Source organism: Carlito syrichta, unplaced genomic scaffold, assembly GCF_000164805.1.
Source record: "Carlito syrichta isolate Samal-C Ts95f unplaced genomic scaffold, Tarsius_syrichta-2.0.1 Scaffold306782, whole genome shotgun sequence".
Lineage (NCBI taxonomy): Eukaryota > Metazoa > Chordata > Mammalia > Primates > Tarsiidae > Carlito > Carlito syrichta.
In genome coordinates, this window is record NW_007250878.1 from 377,930 (window position 1) to 398,165 (window position 20,236).

General features: G+C 39.0%; 1 protein-coding gene across 1 annotated transcript in view; it reads left to right on the forward strand.

Annotated features, from left to right (window-relative positions):
• The window catches only part of CEP350 (centrosomal protein 350), a 133,365-nt gene extending 123,026 nt beyond the window's left edge, over nucleotides 1-10,339 (forward strand). Inside the window, exon 37 of the mRNA XM_021715172.1 lies at nucleotides 10,142-10,339. Within this exon, the coding sequence (XP_021570847.1) occupies nucleotides 10,142-10,306 (165 nt within the window). The 3' untranslated portion in view covers nucleotides 10,307-10,339. The remainder of the gene's footprint in view (nucleotides 1-10,141) is intronic.
• The last annotated feature ends 9,897 nt before the right edge of the window (nucleotides 10,340-20,236 follow it).

The following is a 20,236-nucleotide window of genomic DNA, read 5'->3' on the forward strand; positions in this document are numbered from 1 at the left end:
GCATGGATGCAGAGTTTAAGGTAGTGAAATGAAGAGACCAGTGTGGACTTTGGACTAGACTACCTGAGTTTAAATCTGTTTGCCACTTACTTGGTATGGAATCTCAGACAAGTTTTAACATTTTTGTGCCTCAGTTCCTATCTGCAACCGAAGATGGGAATAATAGTTCCTACTCTATAAAATTTTTAAGAGAATTAAATGAGTATTTATGAATGTGTAAAACAGAGCAGTTCGCCATACATAATTGAACAAATATCAGCTGTTATCATCTCATCATTATGTTATCAGTTCCCAGAACATTGGCTGGATAGGTTTTGCAATGTATTTCTCTAACATTAGAAAAGTGTTTATCAGCCGGGCTTGGTGGCTCAGCCTGTAATCCCGCACCTTGGGAGGTTGAGGTGAGTGAATTGCCTGAGCCCGCGGGTTCACGACGCACCTGGGCAACTTGGCGAGACCTCATCTCTACAATAAATCAAAAATTAGCCAGGCATGGTAGCGTGCGCCTATAGTTTCAGTTACTTGGAAAGCTGAGGCAGAAGGATCGCCGGAACCCAGCAGGTCGAGGCTGCGGTGGCCGGGAGCGGCCACTGCACTCCAGTCTGGGCGACAGAGTGAGACGCCAACTCAAAAAGAAAAAGAAAAGTGTTTATCAAAAAAAGAAACATTCAGGTTTACCTCTATATGGTTTAATTCTGGACTTTCTATCTTGTCTTTATTGGGATTCATATAATGAAAAAAGAATAATTCTTAAATGTATCTATTAATTTTCCCTGTATATGTACCTAAGTGCATCATTTACTGTGTAACAGTTATCCTAAATAATATTTGTTTAGTTATCTAGTTGTTTGTTTATCATTCCTTCCCATGCTTTATTTGATCATCACACTATTTATATGAGGTAGAAAAGACCAATGTTATTCTCTTTTACAAATGAGGAAATTTAGATTCAAAGGTGTTAAGTGACTTGCCCAGCAAATAAGAGCCAAGATTTCAAACAACTAATTCTTCGTAGATCTTTGCCTCTCAAAAAGGTGAACTTGTTCTCATATTTCTACCATGTTTTTGAGTTATTAATTTCCCAGATGTTACTTGCTTTTTACTTCTTAGAAACTAAAGAAAAAAGCATGTCAAAGACATTCATCTAACCTATCAGTTAAATTGATCGTATCTCCTATAAATCAGTGTGTATACATTGAGTCAAAAATTGTGCTATTTAAGAACGGATGTTACAATGGTAAAGAAAAATATATATCTTGCCTTCATGGGTTTTCAGTTTGCTTGCAGAAACTAACCATTAATATATAATTTATATAAGTGTAAGAATCTATTAAGAAAACTAGAAAAATAGGGAGTTGTAAAAACATAAACTGGAGGAAACTGGTCTAACAGGGGTGGTCAGGGAAGTGACATTTGAGCTCAGATCTCAAAGATGAATAAGCATTAACTACGCTCTAAGATAGAAAGAAGAACAAGTCAAGGAGAGCAAGTTATATGTACAAAGACCCTGAAACAGGAAAGGTCATGGGTCTGAAATGTCACACTGAGATGTCATTGCGACTGAAGAGTGAGATAGGAGTTGGCCTAAGATAAACTGGAGAAGTTGAGAGAAAATCCGTGTAGGGCAGTGCTTTTTAAGCCATGTTGAGAGCTTTAGATTTTATCTTAAAAGCAAGACATTTAAGCAAGAGAAATTATTAGCAGGGAGTTTAATCAAGAGAAATTAGTTTGTAGTTTTTAAAAATGATGGAGGTATGCTTCAAAGGAACAAGAGTATGAAGGAAGAAAGACCAACTAGAAGGGAATTACAGATTGAGCATCCCAAATCCGAAAATCTGAAATCCAAAATCCAACACACTTCTTCTGGTCCCAAGCATTTTGAATAAGGGACCCTCGATCTGTATAAGTGAAAGATGGGTGCTTGGATATAGACAGAGAGAGCAAAGGTTTTAACACATAAGATGTCCAGCTAGTTACAAACTTCTACTTCACATGGTTATAAAAACGTCATCTTCATAGTGGAAAGATTAATTATATTGAAGGGAGAGGGCATCAATTTACAGCCATCTTCAGACCTGAACTACTAATCAGAATTAAACAGTAATAGATCTAAGTAAACGATAAGCAAATTAATCTACCGCTGTTTATTAAATGTACCAAAAAGCAAGGTATTGCATCCTACAGCAGAATCTTCAGCAAGTGCCAAATAGGGTCAGTCACACATAGACATCTCTCCAATAGTTATCAGAAAATTCTCAAGTATTACACAGATGGTTTATTTGCAAGTATAAGATTACTATAGCTTGTGTGAGGATGTGTCTGCATAAGAAAGAGGCTTAGCAACAGGTACACAATAAGCATATTTATTATGTGAATATCCCCTTTGCTGGTCATAAAATGATTTTAGCTTCCAAAGAGAGACCTGACCTATGTAACTTTGTACATAAGCTCATTCTTCTTAATGTTTAACAAAATGATAGTTATCTTCTTGAGCTAATTATTAACAAGAAATGGTAAATGAACTTGTCTTCTCTCCCACTGTTAGATTGGCCAACCCAGCATTTGCAAGTTCTAATGTTTTTACATTTTAGGGGGATTGAGATTTCAAATAACTATTTTTTTAATAACAAATAAAACAAAAATATATAAAAGGGTCTCAACAATAGGAATTTTTAGAAATACTAGTTATTAAAAATAATTATACACATTTTAGAAAGTTTTTAAAATGCTGATTAATTAAAAGAAAATAATCCTGGTAGCTTTTATCACCTAGATAACTCTTAATATATTGATGTATATAGACTTTGAGTCTTTTTTATTTAGAGAGTTTTTTAAAACAAATTGGAATCGTAGTTTCTTTTTTGAAATCTGCTTGTTTTTACTTAATAGAATGTAGACATTTTCCTTGTCATAAATGTTCCTCTATTTTATGTTACTTTTTAACGGCTTTATTCTGTCTTTTGTGGAAGTATAAGGAGTCCATCATATGGATGTACTATAACCAGTCAGCAACTTTTTTTGCTCTTTTAAACAACACTGTTGTAATGAACATCTTGCAGTATATCTTTGCACGTATCCTCAATACTTTCCTTAGAATAAATTCCTAGAAGGATAACTGGTAACTGTTACATGCAGAATGTTAAGAATTTTTAATGTGATGCCTAGTTGTTCTCCAGGAACTTTGTATGAATTGTATATACTCATCCCCACTATGAGAGGGCTTCTTCTCACCTTTGCCCAGCTATTATTAAATTTTTAGTCTTTATTAAAAGAATTCGTTTTCCTATGATTTCATTACATTTTTTGCCTGTTATTGGCTACTTTTCTAAGTCTTTTACATGTCTAATTATGAAATATTTTCAAAGTATGAAAAATAACAGAAAATCATATAGAAGCTATTGTTTCTGTATCCGTCTTCATTCTGAGTCAGTTATCTACATAAAGTACATAGTGTTTCATTAACTTTAGGCCTTTAATGTAAACTATGTCTTTACTTTAAAATGTCTTATTTCAGCTCTTATTCTTGAACTATAGTTTACCTGACTATAGAATTCTAAGCTGATAGCTCTTTTACTTCAGCAATTTGAAGATGCTATTTCATTGTAATCTGCACTTTCTTGTTGCTCTTGAGAAATCTATTGGCAGTCCTTTGTAGGAATACTTTTTATGGATGTATCTACATGTAGGTTTATTTTTATTTATTCTGCTTTACATTCATTGTGCTTACTCAGCTCTGGAAAATTCTCAACTATTGCCTTTAGAATATTGCCTCTTCCCAATTCTCCTAGTTCTTTCTGGTACTTCTTTAGACATATTTTTGGCCTTTTTCTCTCCATGGCTCTTAACTCCTCCCCTAAGTAGTTGAAGCACGTGCCTCTCTTTTAAATCCCTACTTGTTCTGGAACTTAGAATTTTCCCTCCTTTCTCAAGATTTCTTTATGCATTACACATTTTTTTTGTTATATCTAACAAATCTACATATTTATATGATAACTTTTTTGCAATCTTTGCCATTTTTGCTGAACTGACAGTCTTGACAACTGTTAGTTTTGCTATACAGAGTTGCTTTTTAATATACTCCAAGGGCTTTTCAAATTTTATTTATAAGTAATATTGGATATTATAGTTCAAAAGACCAGGAGAAGAGAGTGGTTAATATTTGGGTCAGGCAAATACTATAGACAAAATGAAGTCATCTCTTCCTATTGATAGTTTTTTTGTTTTTCTAGAGTTTTGACTATTGGTAATTTTGCTTAGGATCTCTACTTGTGAAAGTTTCTGAAACTTCCCGAGCCGCATATAATATTTTGCATGTGATGAACCCCAAAATGCTCTCATGGGTGTTAGTACCACTAAAATGGAAGAGGATGGCATAGTTAAGAGCAAGGTCTCTGGCATCTAGACTGCTTGTGTGGCTCCAATCTTTTCTCTGCCACTTTTTAATGATGAGACTTTGGGTAAGTTACCTCACCTCTCTCTGTCTGTCTCAGTCTCGCCATCTGTGAAGTGGCAACCTCTTAAACTTGTTGTAATGATACACAAAGACATATGTAATAAGTGGCATATAGGAAGCTCTCAAGAATATTAGATATCATTAATATAAATAGTTTTCAGTGACTTACAGTAGTTTTCTTACTTGCACTTGAAGCTATTTGAGCATTTATAATCAGGCCATTTATACCTGATGTAGCATTCTTAAAGACAAAAGCACTTTGATTAAGAATAAGCAGCCATTGTTTTCTTAAGCACTGGCCAGGCCATGTGCAATCTGAGCTATGGCTGCCATGTTTTCATAGCTTTGGCCGCTCTCCTACACCTTCTCTCTCTCTCTCTCTCTCTCTCTCTCTCTCTCATCTACTTTCTAAATTATATTTTCCAATCTAAACAAAAGAATAAGCAGAGGCTGTCACCCCCCTCTCCATCCTGCATTTTCCCTATTGAATCTTCCATGAACATACTATAGCATATTACTTTGAAGTTAACTCTCTTATCATTGCGTCTTCCCTCCGTTTTTCTCTTTACAACAAACTCCTTTAAAGTGTTTGTTTTTACTTTCCCTGATCTGTCTCTCTTTCCTTATGGAACCTACACTAATCAAGCTTTTTCACCTTCCATGTCCCCAAAACTACTTGTATTAATATTAAGATCAGTAATGACCTCTATGTTGCTAAATCCAGTGGTAAACTCTGATTTCCTATCTCACTTGACCATTACAGCATTCCACACAGTTGATCCCTTCCTTCTGGCTTGCTTCTCCCTCACTGGCTGCTCCTTCTCTGTCTACTTTGTTGGTTCCTTCTCACCTTCTTAACCCTTGAAACACTGGAGGCTCCAGATATCAGCCCCTGGACCTCCTCTCTCCTCGTCTGCCCCCTTTCTCAGTCTCAGACTTTGACTGTCATCTATATGTTCACTACTCCCAAAGACATATCTCCAGCCTAGGATTTTTTTTTGAACTCTAGACTCATATATCCAGTTGCCTACTCAGTATCTATGTTTGGGTGTCTGTTAGACATCTCAAATGTAATGTGTTCAAAACAGAGCTCCTGAGAATTATGTTAGCTGTGGGTTTGTCATATATGGTCTGTATTGTTTTGAAGTACATTTCCTTTACCTAATCTGTTAAGAGTATTTATGAGTGCTTTTTTAATCATGAACGGGTGTTGAATTTTGTCATGTGCTTTTTCTGCATTTATCAAAATGATAAGATTTTTATCCTACATTTTGTTAAAGTGGAGTAGCACATTTATTGATTTAGTATGTTGAACCATCCTTATTTCAAGGATAAATCCCACTTGATCATAGTGAATGTTTCTTTTATCAAACTGATTCTTGATTACCCTTTTAAGACATTTGTAAATTGATAAATAAACTGTTATACTAAACACTTCATAATAAATAGTTGCCTCATCTAGATTAAGAAAATGCATGTTTTAGCTGTTGCTTGGCCTGGAAGGTCCTTAATCGCCTAACTGTATATATATCTTTAGGTATTATTTGAGACGAGTAAAATACAAATAATGTTTTTTAGCCAAAAGATAAATATTTCTTCAGCTCTAGTTCTCATTCACTGTCCCTTTCTTCACAAAGGCTTTGATTAATTTACATGTAAGGTTAGCTGAGGATTAGAGTTGTTTTTAGCAATACATTCTCAAAGTGTATGCTGTGGAATGAGGAACAAGTAATTAGGTTGACTTTTGTATACCCTTTTTTGTGACCTTGGAAAATCTCCCTATGATAGGTAGAATTGCACTTAAAATGACAAATCCTGTGGTGAAACCACCTAGCTAGTGATTGAATCTCCCTTACAACCTGTGGTCTGATAAGATACTCAGCAGCTCCTGAGTTCTCTCATCTGTAAATTCTTTCTCATATTAGGCCTAAATTGGTTGTCACATAATTAATTATAATCTGCTTCCACAGCTTTGAGGCTTCATATAACAATTTAAATTCTTCCCACACCCTTTGAAACAGCTGTCACCTTGCACTTGAGTCTTTTCTAGCAAACATTGTCTTCTGTTGTCCGATGGCTTTGAGTCCCTTCAGCATCATCAGCTTGGCTCTTTGTCAGTGTTCTTCTTTAAATACAGTGCTCAGAATTAGCCATATCATGTTTCATGTATTGTTTAATGAGTATGATCATCATACAAGCTCCTTTTTTCTAGATAGCATATTTTGATTAGTGCAGTTTCTGATCATATTTGTTTTTTGTTTTTCAGCTGTATCATACTCAGAGGAGCGTAGGAAAAACCCAAGACCAAAATCTCAACCTGTGCTTTTGTAGTGACTTCTTAGGAGCCTATAACGAGGCCTTATTGAACTCCTTCATCTTGTTAAATTTGGCCCATCATTCCAGGCTACCAGCACATTTTAGGGTTCTTTCTTTGAACATAGTTATTTTATTTCCCAGCTTCATATCATCTCTAAAATTGATGTACCTGCCTTTGCTAATTGATTGCTAAGAACAATGAACTAGACAGAGCCAAAGACCACCTTTCAGCGTTCACTAAAATTATCCTCTATGCGGGACAGATATTTATGTAGCACCTTCTACTTGCATTGTCCTAGTCACTGGGGAATTACACATAAAAGAAAGAGTCCTGTAGGAGCTTACAGCCTTGGGGGAGAACAGATGCACAGAAGGTGACTCAGCAGGTGATGACTCTAAGGGAACATGGAGAAGATGGAAGATGGCTGGGGCCCATAGGAAGCACCTTCGGTGGCTTCAGGTAGAACCGGCCTTCAGCTGGAAAGCTGTCCTTCGGTCAGAAAAGCACAGCCCCACCGAACTGCCTGGCTCTGTCTCTATATCTTGTTCACGGAAATCAGGCTGTGTTCTATTTACCTCATTTTTCTATTCCACTAGCCTAATCCTTTGTGGAAGAGGAGAGAGGGAGGGAGGGAGGGAGGGAAGGGAGGGAAGGAGGAAAGAAAAAGGGAGGGAGAGAGGGAAATTATTAGTCTGACTTTAAATATAATTTAATTGTTTATATATCTATTAATTTACATATTAGACACATATATCTTCAGGAGCAGGGGAAATGTGTAGTAGAATATAATAGCCGGGCTCGGTGGCTCAGCCTGTAATCCCGTGCCTTTGGGAGGCTGAGGTGAGTGGATTGCCTGAGCCCACGGGTTTGAGACCCGCCTGGGCAGCGAGACCTCATCTCCACAATAAATCAAAAAATCAGCCGGGCGTGGTAGCGCACGCCTGTAATTCCAGCTACTCGGAAGGCTGAGGCGGAAGGATCACCAGAGCCCAGCAGGTCGAGGCTGTGGTGGCCCGGAGCAGCCACTGCATTCCAGTCTGGGCGACAGAGTGAGACTCCAACTCAAAAAAAAAAAAAAGAATATAATAGACTCTGAAGAGCAGAAATAAAAAATAGGGGTAGATTTGCAGTCTGTGAGATCCCTCCATTGCTGTAGTTGAAGTTTCAAGTTGGGCTCTGAGCTGAGCCAAAGAAAAAAGGAAAATATCGTGTTAGTTCTCACTCACTGCAAGAACATTAGTTCCTGTTCTTAAGGAGGAACACAACGATTGCCAACAGTGAAGTCTTAACACTCACTGGGCACTGCATTGGGGTTACACTAAGAGAGCTCTTTCTACCGCAAGCCCAAAAGAGATTTCCTTAGCACAGTGTTTCCGAAATTTTGTTCTTGGGGAGGAAGTTCTGATTTAATGTTAAAAGCTAAGGGAACTGTCTGTTAAAAGAAAAGCTGTGCAACTCAACAAGCAGATCCAGTAGGGACAGGAAGTCTTTTGTGCAGACACCTCAGACAGCTCCCCCGGCACCAACGTGAGGAGTGTTAAATGAGGCAGTTTCTTACAGCATCCTACAGAAGAGAGGAGCACATGTCCCTCCACGGTTGGTTAACAAACATTCCTCATTCACCCATACAACATGATTGTGTGGTCAAATAAATATAGGTCAAAAAATCTTGAGTTGAACAGATTTTAAACAGTTAACAGTCTTTACTGGTAGACTCTCTCTAATAGGCTAACATAAATCTCCCAGAAGTGCTCTCAGACTCATTTAGCCATAGAACCCTTTTTGGTGGCATATTAGGGAACAGAGGAACGAATACTTACATATCCTTCAGGCCACCTTCCTCAAAGTGAAAGGCTATGACAGCCACCGTGTCCTACCCTGGTTTCTCAGCGCTGGCCCAGGTGTGTGGGCAGTCATACTCTGGCTTGCTCGCTCTCTTGAGCCCCAGGTTGATGGGCCTCTTTCTCACTAGTCCTCTCACTTCCTCAGAGCAGACCAGAGTACAGGTTCCCGTTGACTTCCTCTGCCTTTTTTGAAATGAAACTGTCGGGCAAGTGAGGAGCTTGCTGTCACTTGACTTTATTGCTAGGTTAGACTTCTGGTTAGAGACTCCTGTCACAGCTATTAACTTTGCTAAATTTGTGACTAGATCAGGGCTCACCGTCTACTTTCTCTACCTGGCCTCCATCCCACTCAGTGTCATTATGTCTAAGTGTAATGTGTTTCTTTTATCATAAAATAGTTTGTTAAAACTGTATTATAGCCTGTAGTTCCAGCTACTTAGAAGGCTAAAGCGGAAGGGATCATCTGAGCCCAGCAGGTCAAATCTGCGGTGGCCATGAGTGTGCTACTGCACTCCAGCCTGGGCGACAGTGCAGTAGCACTCCAACTCAATTTTTTTTTTAAATTGTTATAAACAAGCAGTAAATCTGGGGTATTTGTTTCTATTTTGATTAGTTTTTATTTATCTAGGAATTCCAAAATTCTAAATATGCAAAAAGAGCACGTATCCTATGAGTGATTTTTAAAATAAACTTAAGCAGTATTACATTTCAGAAATACCCTAAGAATAATAAATGTTATTCATTTATTTATCATACTCTAGAACCATATCCAACATTGTTTGGGCATATGCGCTTCATAATTGAAAATACGTGTCACAGGTCCCAGACTTAATGATGACTTGCCTTATATTTTTCAACTTTACTATGTTGCTAAAGCAACATGCATTCAGAGGAAACTGCCCTTCACATTTTGAATTTGAATCTTTTCCGGGGCTAGTGGCACGCGACAGGGCACTTTTTGGCAATACTGGGCAGTGGAACTGCAGCCTCCATCTGCCAGGCCACCGCAAAGCAAACCCTGACACTTTCCTGCATACTGTGTTGCGGGTGGTTGTGCCCCACTGTGGGCTAATATAAGTGTTCTGAGCATGTTCAAGGTAAGCCGAGCTGGGCAATCATGCTCGGGAGGTAAGTGTGTTCACGGCATTTACGGTATTTTCAGATCCTGCAGGTTTATTAGCTGTAGCCCCATCTTAAGTCGAGGAGCGTCTGTGTCTAATACTTAATGTGCTTCTCTTCCCCTATACTTGCTCCCTCATATTGATGTGATCACATACTTGTCATCCTTAATATACCGTCAAATTGAAATGTAGTATTGAAGTCATTTAAATTTTATTTGATGATTGAGTTTTTTTAACTTTTTGTAGTTTTAAAAGTATTGATATAATCATATAATTTTCTTTTTTCTCTGGTTTATTTCCTTGGGCTGTATTCCCATGGATAAGACTACAAAGTCAACAAAAATAATTAATTTCCTAGCTTTTGTGTGACAGGGACTTTCTGACCTTGTTGTCTTCTGAATTCCAGGTTCAGGAGCTCCACGAGGAGGAAGCACAGTGGGTGAACTATGATGAGGATGAGTTGTGTGTGAAGATGCAACTGGCTGATGGCATCTTTGAGACCTTGATCAAAGACACTATTGATATTCTGAATCAGATCAGTGAAAAACAGGGGAGAATGCTACTTTTGTGACATCTTGCCAATAAATGGAACACTGAATGCTAATATGAGTCCTGGGCCTTTCTGCCTCCTGATGTACACCCGTCTCCATCACAGCAAGAGTGCTTCCGGACCTGGTGCTGGCTCTGAAAGACTACTGGCTTAGAGTCCACGGGACAGTGTGGTAGATCTGGTATTCCAGTCTCTGCCTTTAGAGACTATCTGCTGAATTATTGGTAATGCTCAGTGGGCAGGGTTGCACCCCTGATGCTGAGACATAGTGTAACCTACACATCTTGTTAACATCCCTGCTGAGTCTCAGATGAGGGCTGAAAACACCAGACTTGCCCCTGGGCTTAGATGAGGCTATCACTTCTTTAAGCCTGAAGTTGGGCAAGAGAGACACGTAAATAAATACATCGTATCATTTTGAAATGTAATCTTGGTCTATACTATGAAAGTCATAAATGGACGTTATAGTCGTTAAACAGTATTAAACCCTTAGCCACTTCTAAAACAGGCAAGCTTAACAATGTCTGCCTACGTCACATTCTGGAGTTGATTTCATTTCTTTTTGAAGAGCATTTTCTTCCATTTTGCAGTTGGGCAGCACCAAGTGGACTGTCAAGCTAACGGGAATCAGTGGTAGCCTTGCTTTCTGAGCACCATCGAAGGAAGCTTAAACCTTGGCATTACATGTAGTTTCCTCTGTTTGGGCATGACGACAAAGAAATGCCCCCCCCCGAAGACTGGACTCAAAGGCCTGCCACAGGGCAGGTTCTTCTAGCCCTTGGTTTATCCCTGCACTTTTCCTACTCGTTCTGACCCTTTACCAGCTGCTCCTGAATCACGATACTCAGGACCATCTCCGGCATCCAGGCATGGCAAAAGCGGAAACCATTCATTCTAGCCTTCAGATCTTCACCCATCGCTCCCCAGGAAGTCAGAGACGCTGTTACTTGAATGATTTAGGAAATGAGTGTGTGCACCAAAGACAACAAGATATTGTCTATTGTTTGTGTGCTTGTTTTGTGCTATGGAACATTTTTTAATTTATTTTAAGATAAATTATTACGTTGAAAATGTGTGTCCCTATTCAGAAGTGAAAGATTATTCTTCTAATAGTAAACTCCATCTTGAAGCTTCTATGGTTCATAGTCTTTGCACAGGAAACCTACAGTTTTAACAAACCCCTCACTTATTGAAGAAGTGAATTCAGTGAAAAGAAGATGGGCTTTTCCAAGATCACCTGCTGTAGCAGGAATGGGATGAAATGTTTAAAGACACTGTAAAATGTCATTCTGCCTCTCACAGCATTGCTCGTCACAACTATTACCTGTATCTGAAAGAAATCTATAGACTCCAGCTGCTACATTAGAGCATACGAGATGCTCTCCTGGGACCTCAGCACCTGCCTTCTTGACTCGTTTCTCTTAATCAGTCCTATCCCTCTTCAAGTAATCTAGAAGAATGTGGATAATCTTAGGCGTGAATGTAAATGCCTTAATCTTGAAGGTCCTGATTAGAAGCATGATATCAGACATCCACTGGATTCATATTTACAAATATCCTGGAATGTTACAACTTCAAAATATGTTAGAAAAAACCCCAAAGATGGTATAGTCTTTTAAGTGTGCACGTTCATTCATTTCTGCCTCTTCCTCCCAAACTTGCCCTTGCATCTTGAGCGTTGCCCTATGTGCACTCCCATTCCTTTTGGGTTTCATCTTGTCATCAGAAGAAACTCGCTGAAATCATCATTGGAATATTTGCATTTTGCACAATGACTGGTATGATAGCTCTTGACAAATAAGGAAAGCACTGAAATGTGACTGGGTCTCGGGAAATACTCAGATTGATGTGTTCCCAGCATTTCTTCTGGGCTTTTGATGTTGAGCTGTAGTCGTGTAGCCATAATGAGCTAATTGACTAAGAGAAGCAAAGGTTTCTAGGGGTTATTAACCAGTAGTGTGGAAATACTATTTTCACAGAGCCAAGGGAAAGCAAAGGCTTTTCTTTTCAGTTTGTGTTATTTGAAAGACAGAAAAACATCTTGTCCACATCCTTTGGCTATTTGTAGAATCACATTGTCCTTATGATACTGAAACTTCACAGCTGCTGAAAATTTTTTATAAATGAATATCAAAATGTTATAATAGGAATATAGGTTGTTTTTCTACATCTTCATTATTTGGACCTGAAGTAAATTTTTAATAAGAAAGTTTATTCTTTATAACATTACGATTCCAGAAAAGGAAAAAAATAACGATAAAGGTCCGTGGGATCAGCCATCTGGTAAGAATCGCTGCCAAGAACGTGGCAGTGGCTATCCTCACGTCCTCCAACTGTCGTTACTGTCGCAAGAATCCTGGGTTCCAGATGAGAGACAGAAAGACATCAGTCTTCCTCTTTGCTAGACACGATTACCCATAGTTTGGCAGCAAAAACAAGGGAATCTATAGTTAGCTGGTTTCTTCTTATTTAAACTATTTGGCTCTAATTGAAATGGGTTTGTTGTTAGGATTAAGCATGGAAATGTGGACACCCAGCCATTCGTTCCATATTGGTATCTTTTTAATCAAGCTCTGCCTCTTAACCAAGAACCTAAATATCTCCTCTTTCTGACCTTTGTCCTTCTCCCCACAACCCCATCCTCTTTTACTCTCTCTTCATAATTCCTCTTAAAAAAAGATCTTTGCATCAGCAGTAATATCTTTTAGAATAGCACTATCAGAATTTAGTAGTAAACCAACATATAGGCTTCAGATTTACTTCTGAGTCCAAAACAATTTGTGCTATCCAGGGTAGTGAACTCTGGGTTACATAAATACAGGGTATAGATTCCCTCTTCAGGTCTAAACAGGAATTTTTACTCTAGGGAAAGTGGGAAGAGCTCAAAAGTAGTTAATAAGGAAGGTAATTTGTTTTTCTTTCGCCTAAAAGAAAAGAAAATTCCTTCTGTGACTACAGGTCTCTGAGAAATTATCTTTCAAGAGATTTCATTGCTCATAAGAGTGTTGTGGCCTATTGATAACAATTTTGTTCACTTTCTTGTCTTGAAAAAAAGTGGCCTTAGCTTTTTGCAATACTTGAATAAAGTGTGTACTCGCAAAAGAATTTCTGTAGCACAGCATTAGAGACTCATAACTTTTCTGCAAGAAATTCAAACTTACACCTTCCTTTTACTACCTTAAGAATACTAGTGAATAAAACATTAATTCAAAGAGCAAATGATAGAAACTACAATGATGTTTAATGCAAATTGTAGGAATTTACATGTTTACAAATCATCTTAAACTGGTTGTGCAGCAATTCAATAAAATATCTTTGTATTATAAAAATGTGAAGAAAAATGTAAACTGATGTAAAGGAGGTACTGTCATTTTAATTAACATGTTTAATAGCTTTTCCTTCTGGACTTTGCAAAGCCTTCTTGGTAAAGACATTGCAAAGCATTCTCTGGGAGGCTTGGCCTCCTTGTGTACTGTACTGTGCAGACATGAAAATAAACCCGTTTACTGTGTATGTGTCAATGGCCTGGTCATCAGGCCTTTTCAGCCAATAGTCACATCCAGTGCAGTTGTGCACCGAAGACAGGGTGTGGTTTGTAAGTATGATCTGTAAATAACTGGGATGAATTCCCATGTATACCTGTGTAAATAGATTTGTTAACTGAAATGTACTTTACGAAAAAATAAAATCTGTAAATAAACTGATTTATAAATTAATTTCATGTCAAATGTTCATTTTCTCCCTCTTGAGCCACCTTCAGAAAACAAGTCCCCATCAAATTCACTCATTTCTGATTTTTGTCACAGGGTGCTCAAACTTGGGCATTAGAGTAAGGTGAGCTGTATGTGAGAGCTATTTACCCTACATTCAGATGCCATCAGCACATACATCTGAGCAGCCTGGGCTCTGACAGGTTTGTTCAACAGATAGCCATTGAGTACCACCCTCACAAAAAAGGTAGACGTGGTCTCTGACCTCATGGAGCATAACGTCTCATAGAAGAAAGTCATCAAAAAATATTTTGAAAACAGTGCATGGCAAATTGTAATAAGTGCTGCCTAGGAAGCATACACAGGATTTGAGGATATCTGAATAAAAGGGCCAGCAAGGATGGGAGTGGGTCAGGGAAGAGTTCCCTGATAAACTGTAACTTCTAATTTGTGGCAAGTGCCATTTCTCCCAAATGACTTGAATTTTGAGCACCCTTGCAAAATAACATGAAAAAGTGACACACAACTAAGTGGGCCACAGAGAAGAGTAGGCAACCGATGACTCGGTGTAAAGGCTATAATTTATTTCTAGAGACACGAACCTGGAGGAAAATGGAGCTGGAGATAACAGAAAAATAAAAGGATTCCAAAGATGGAAATGTATGGCACTCGAGATGAAGAATCATCCCTGGTCCAACAGACTAGAGGTGACCCCTGCCATCTCACCTGGACTCCTCATGCAGCTCCTGATGACTGTCTCCACTGCATCTTTAACCCCTTACACATCCATGAGCATTCAAGAAATTCCCAGAAAAGCTGACCCCAAATTGCAGTAGGGGCTAAGAAATAACACATCAAACATATGTGAGTGCCTACTTTGTGCTAGATGCTGTGGTTGGTGCTAAGGACACAATAGTGATGATAAAGTGAATCTTGGGGGAAAAAAAGACCAAATATCTGTAGCCTTGAATCAAAGTTTAGGAGCATGGAGAAGGGAGGAGGGCAATTGACGAGGCAGAGCCAAGACTGGCGAGACCTGTGGTGCTGAGAGCTACCCTGGTGAGTGCCTGTAGAAGTGAATACAGTTGTGCGCTGCATAAAGATGTGATGCATGGAGATTGTTTCATCATGCACTAGGTGGCCAGGCTGTGTGCCCAAGGTCAAAGGCAGATAGATGAGTGCCTCCCAGGGAAGAGACCAGTGCATGATTTGAGATCACTGAAAATAGACAGCATGCAGCAGGCTCCAGGAGCAGTGTTTACCTACCGCAGAGAAGAGGGTACACTAGATCTGGCCCCTCGCAATGTGTCCCCCCAGGCCAGCGGGTCCGCTCCACAGTGGGCACAGGCAATGTGGCTGCAGGCACCTCACTTGGTGGTGAAGTGGGAGGGTCCTCCCGTGATCTGAAAGACAAAGCTGGGCCTGCCTGAGGGTGACTGACACAGGAGCTTAAGCAGGGCAAAGGAGTACATAGTCTGCAGCAGGAAAGATGTTCCCTCGGCTGTAGGACTCATCTCTAGGGAAGGAAGTACACAGGCCCAAGGCCCACTTGGCAGAAGTTGCACATGACTGCTCTTCCCAAAGAGAATGAAGACAGAGGACTTGACTGCAAGTGTGAAAGGAACAGTTAGCGACCCCAGGACCCACCCCTGCCTAGTGGATCCGGGCCACCGCCTTCATTTCTCTCCATGCCCTCAGGAGCTCATTTATTCTCTGGAGAAAGTGAACCAACCAGGGAAGTCTTGAACTCAACTCCCAGCACAACAAAGCATGAAAACAAGGATTAAATTAAAGTCTGGGCTGAAGGGGAGACCCAGCCAGTCTTATCCACAACCCCCTTCCCCAGGAGGAAGACTGGAGAACCCTCCTCTAGGAACAATCTGGCCCTTCCAGTGAAATTCACTCAGAAGCCTCAGCCATGCCCATTGGGTCATCATCACATTTTTAGCATGTCGCCATATGTGAACAGCCAACCAACTCCAGACACTTGAGGGAAGCCACCAATATGAAATAGAAAAGTCAAAAAGAAAAGAGAGATTCTGTGGAAGCAACAATGCATGACAGAAGAAAACATCACAAGAGACGAAAAGTATAATTAAAATCCTCAGGTAGCTGAAACAATATTGCATCCATGAAATAGGACCAAGATGCTCCCAAAAGATCAGTGAGTCAGAGAACACAATTTCTTGAAAATTAAAAGTATGATAGCCATAGTTTAACATTCAATAGAAAGTGTGAAGATAAAGTTGAATAAATTTCCTAGAAACATTTTAGAAACATATAAAATCAGAGAGCCAATCCAGAAAATCTAACATCCACTAACTGGATATCTAACAAGAACAGAGAAAACAGGAGAAAATTATACAAAAAAAAAAAAATCCAGAACTTAAATATGCGACTTTCCAGCTGGAAATGGTCCAGTGAGTGCCCAGCACAATAAATGAAAATAAACCCACACTAAGGCAAATCATTATGACACACCAGGACTCTATGGGTAAAGAAATCATTCTAAAAGTTTCTGAAGAGAAAAATAAAACACCACATATAAAGGATTGGGAATAAAACGCCCTTACTCCCCTGAAGAGCAACATTGGAGGCCTTAAGAACATAGAGCAACATTTTCAAAAAAAAATAAGTGAAAATTATTTCAACCCAACTATGAAGCAAGTATAAAGGTGTATTGTGGACATTTTCAGAGCCTTTATTTCCCAAGCATCCTTTATTTCCCAAGCATCCTTCCTCAGAGGGCATCAACCATGAAAGATAAAGACTTGAGATCCAGAAACGAAATCCAGTCAGGAAAAGTGTGGGAGCTGTTTTCTGGCTTACAGCTGTCTTCCTTCAGGCCTAGAGGGCCAACAGTCCAGACAGGAACAGGGAGTCAGGCGCCAGAAGGAAGTTCTCCAGCAGGAAGAGAGGAGAGGGGAATACCCTCGGATGTTTTTAGCATTGTGAGGAAAAAGGTGAGGAAAGACTTAGTATAGTTGAAAGAAGGATGACAAATGAAAAATAAGGAAAACAAAGCACTGTACAAATAAGGAACAATCTTCTTCCGCTTCTTGACTCAGCAATGAACAATATTTATAGTTAAAATAGTGTAAACAATTATTGCAATGTAATACTATAAGAAAACGACTGATGATACTGGGAAACTATGGGGGGGAAGGGGATGGGATTAAGGGTAGCAAATATCTATCTGGGGAAGGGGAAACACCTCTTATCAACAGGGTGCCTGAATGAAACGTAATTGTACACCTAACCCTTAACTGTACCCCACAAAACCATAATAAAAAATATTGATTAATAAAAAAAATAATTATTGCGATGTCACTACATTGGGAGAGCAGGGGAAGGGGAGGGAGGAAGTATTGGCTATTAATACATCCATATCTACCATATTAGGAAGTGTGATGGTTAAGTTTATGTGTCAATGTGGCCAAACAACGATACCCAGATGTGTGATCAACACCAGTCTAGATGTCTCTGTGAAGATATTTTTTAGATAAGTCACATTAGTAAACTTTGAATAAATAAATCAGATTACCCCCATAATGGGGTAGCCTTATAAAGCCAGCTAAAGGCCTCAAGAGAAAAAAATGACTGGGGTCCCCTGAGGAAGAAGGAATTCTGCCTCCAGACTCAAGCCACCCATCAACTCCTCCCTGCGGCTCTAGCCGGCCAGCCAGTTCCGCAAACTTTGGACTTGCCAGCCCTCAACTGTGAGAGCCAGAGACACGTACATGTATATGTATGTGTATACACCACATACATCCTGTGGCTTCTGTTTCTCTAGGGAACCCTGAGTAATACATGAAGTCAACAGCTAGGGCCTGAACCTGATGACTCAAGAGATAGCATATTTTTTTGAATACAGGGGTAAACTCCAGATGCTGAGATGAAATGGTTAATGATGGGAGCCTCTGGCGGATGGGGTGATAGGAAGGAGAGGTGAGAGTTGAAACCGGCTAGGTGTGCATGTGTTTAATGAAGAACCTCTTGTGCCATGTACAAGTATCACCTTGGTATTCAAAATTAACATTCCCTGTCCCAAAACACAAAACATCACCAAAAAGGACATATTCAGCTTGTTTTACTTTACTTCTCTGCTAAGTGCTGCACGGGGCACATTTAGACAGAATGATACCCCCTTCCTCTTATAACCTAAAAATTCTTCCAATATTATTGTCTGCTGAAATTAAGAAGCTAAATTTGGGTTGAAGCTTTTCAACCTAAATATCTTTCATTGGACTCTAATTAAAAAGCTTTCCTGCCGTGCATAATTTTAAGTGGTGTATTGAACGCAATTCAAAAATTTTAGTTCTTCTTTTGTATTTAAGAGAAAAATTAAAATGTGCATTTGATGGTAGGCAGATAGTATGAAAAAAATTGTCATATTTTGTCACAAACTAGCAGCCTTGATGTGTCAACCTGTCTAAAACTGCACAATGGAGACCAAGATTTCTTTCTCTTGGGTCTATAACTCTATATCCAGTTTTTTAAAAAAATGCATTTTGTGTGCTGGTTGTGATGGCACACTCCTATAATCCCAGCACTTTGGGAAGCCAAGGCTGGAGGATTGCTTGAGGTCAGGAGTTTGATACCAACCTGGGCAACATAGTGAGACCTTGTCTCTACAAAAAAAAAAAAAAATGCATTTTGTGGTCATGATGCTGGGCATCTTTTGCAAGTAGAGGGCAAATTTTCTTATGCTTCTGTTTTGAGCAAGAATACCATTTAAAAATATATTTTATGCAATTTGTCTTTTCATCTAAAGGATGCAGGTTGGGGGTACACCTCATCAATAAGAGTACCTGCATAATGAACATTTGTATACCTAACCCTGAATTGTACTACACATCTTTAAAATTTAAAATAAAATTTAAAAAAAAAAGAATGCAGGTCAGGAAACTCAAAACCACTCTTTTAACTCTACGTGCATTCCAGGATTCTTAGTTTCCACAACAAAGAGAGGCATATGTGATGACACATTTAAATACAGACAAAATATGTTTTAAAATAATAATCATCTAAACAACTACCCTGACTGGTCTGTCCATGCTATTGCTACTATTTTAAGAAAATTAATTCAAGCAATTAGATGAGCCAATTGGAATTAAGACTTTAAATTCCTACGACAAGTCTCAAAATTGAGTTTCACATAGAGAAAAGGGTATAAAAAAGCCTTTACTCAAGAATTCCTTGGGAGCTGCAAGTTTGGTTTTAGAGATCATTATTGTGTTAATTCTGCTTCCCAAGATAGACAAAACATGAGACTTTGTCTTAATAAGTATCTGGCCTGGCATGATGGCATGCAACTATCATTCCAGCGACTTAGGAGGCTGAATTCAGCAGGAGAATCACTTGAGCCCAGGAATTCGAGGCTATAGTGAGCCATGTTCACACCACTGCACTCTAGTCTGGGTGACAGAGTGAGACCCTGTCTTCAAAAAAAAAAAAAGAAAGAAAAAATGAGAGGGAGAGAAAGAAGGAGGAGGAAAGAGGAAAGGAGGAAGAAAGAAGAGAGAAGTATTTGTATTATTTTTATCATTTTGGGAGACCCAGAATGGAAGATGCAAGAATCTGCTGGTTTTTGAAGAAAACGTTGAACCATAGAAGAGTTTTGCTGTTCAAAGAAGGGTCAATTAATGGAAACAAGATCAATTTTGTTTTCTACGACTTTGCTTCTAAAAATAGCTAAGGGTCTCAATGTGTGAAATGACCATTATGAAAATAATTTTACGGAGAAGAACTATAGCAGAGAACATGCATTTGACTGCAAGAACCGAAATCCTTTGTGAAAGCATCAACCATAGGAGCTGCTACTTCCCACATGGGGAGGAATGCAGAGGCAGACAGGGTCAAGGTCGGCTTTGGGTCAACTCCTCCTCCGTCGTCTTGGTCAGAATGGTCAGATGACCAAGCTCTGTCCTCACACAAAGTCCAAAGTGAAAAGGGAGGGAAGGGGCTTCTACTGACCATATTTTTTCTTTCAATCAGACAGTAAAGTTATTCCCAGAAATTACGATGGATAATTCTTTTTTAAATAACATTAGAAAATTAATGTGTATTGGAGAAGTGTTCTTATGAGCAAAAAAGAGATATGTGTTCATAAGAGTAAAAAAAAAATTTTTTAATGATTTTTTTAATTTAAAAAAAACTAGTTTTAAAAGTCCCCTCAAGAGTCATTGCCCAGACCGGGTCTCACAACACCTGCCTCAAATTCCCAGTGGGACTCAGGAAG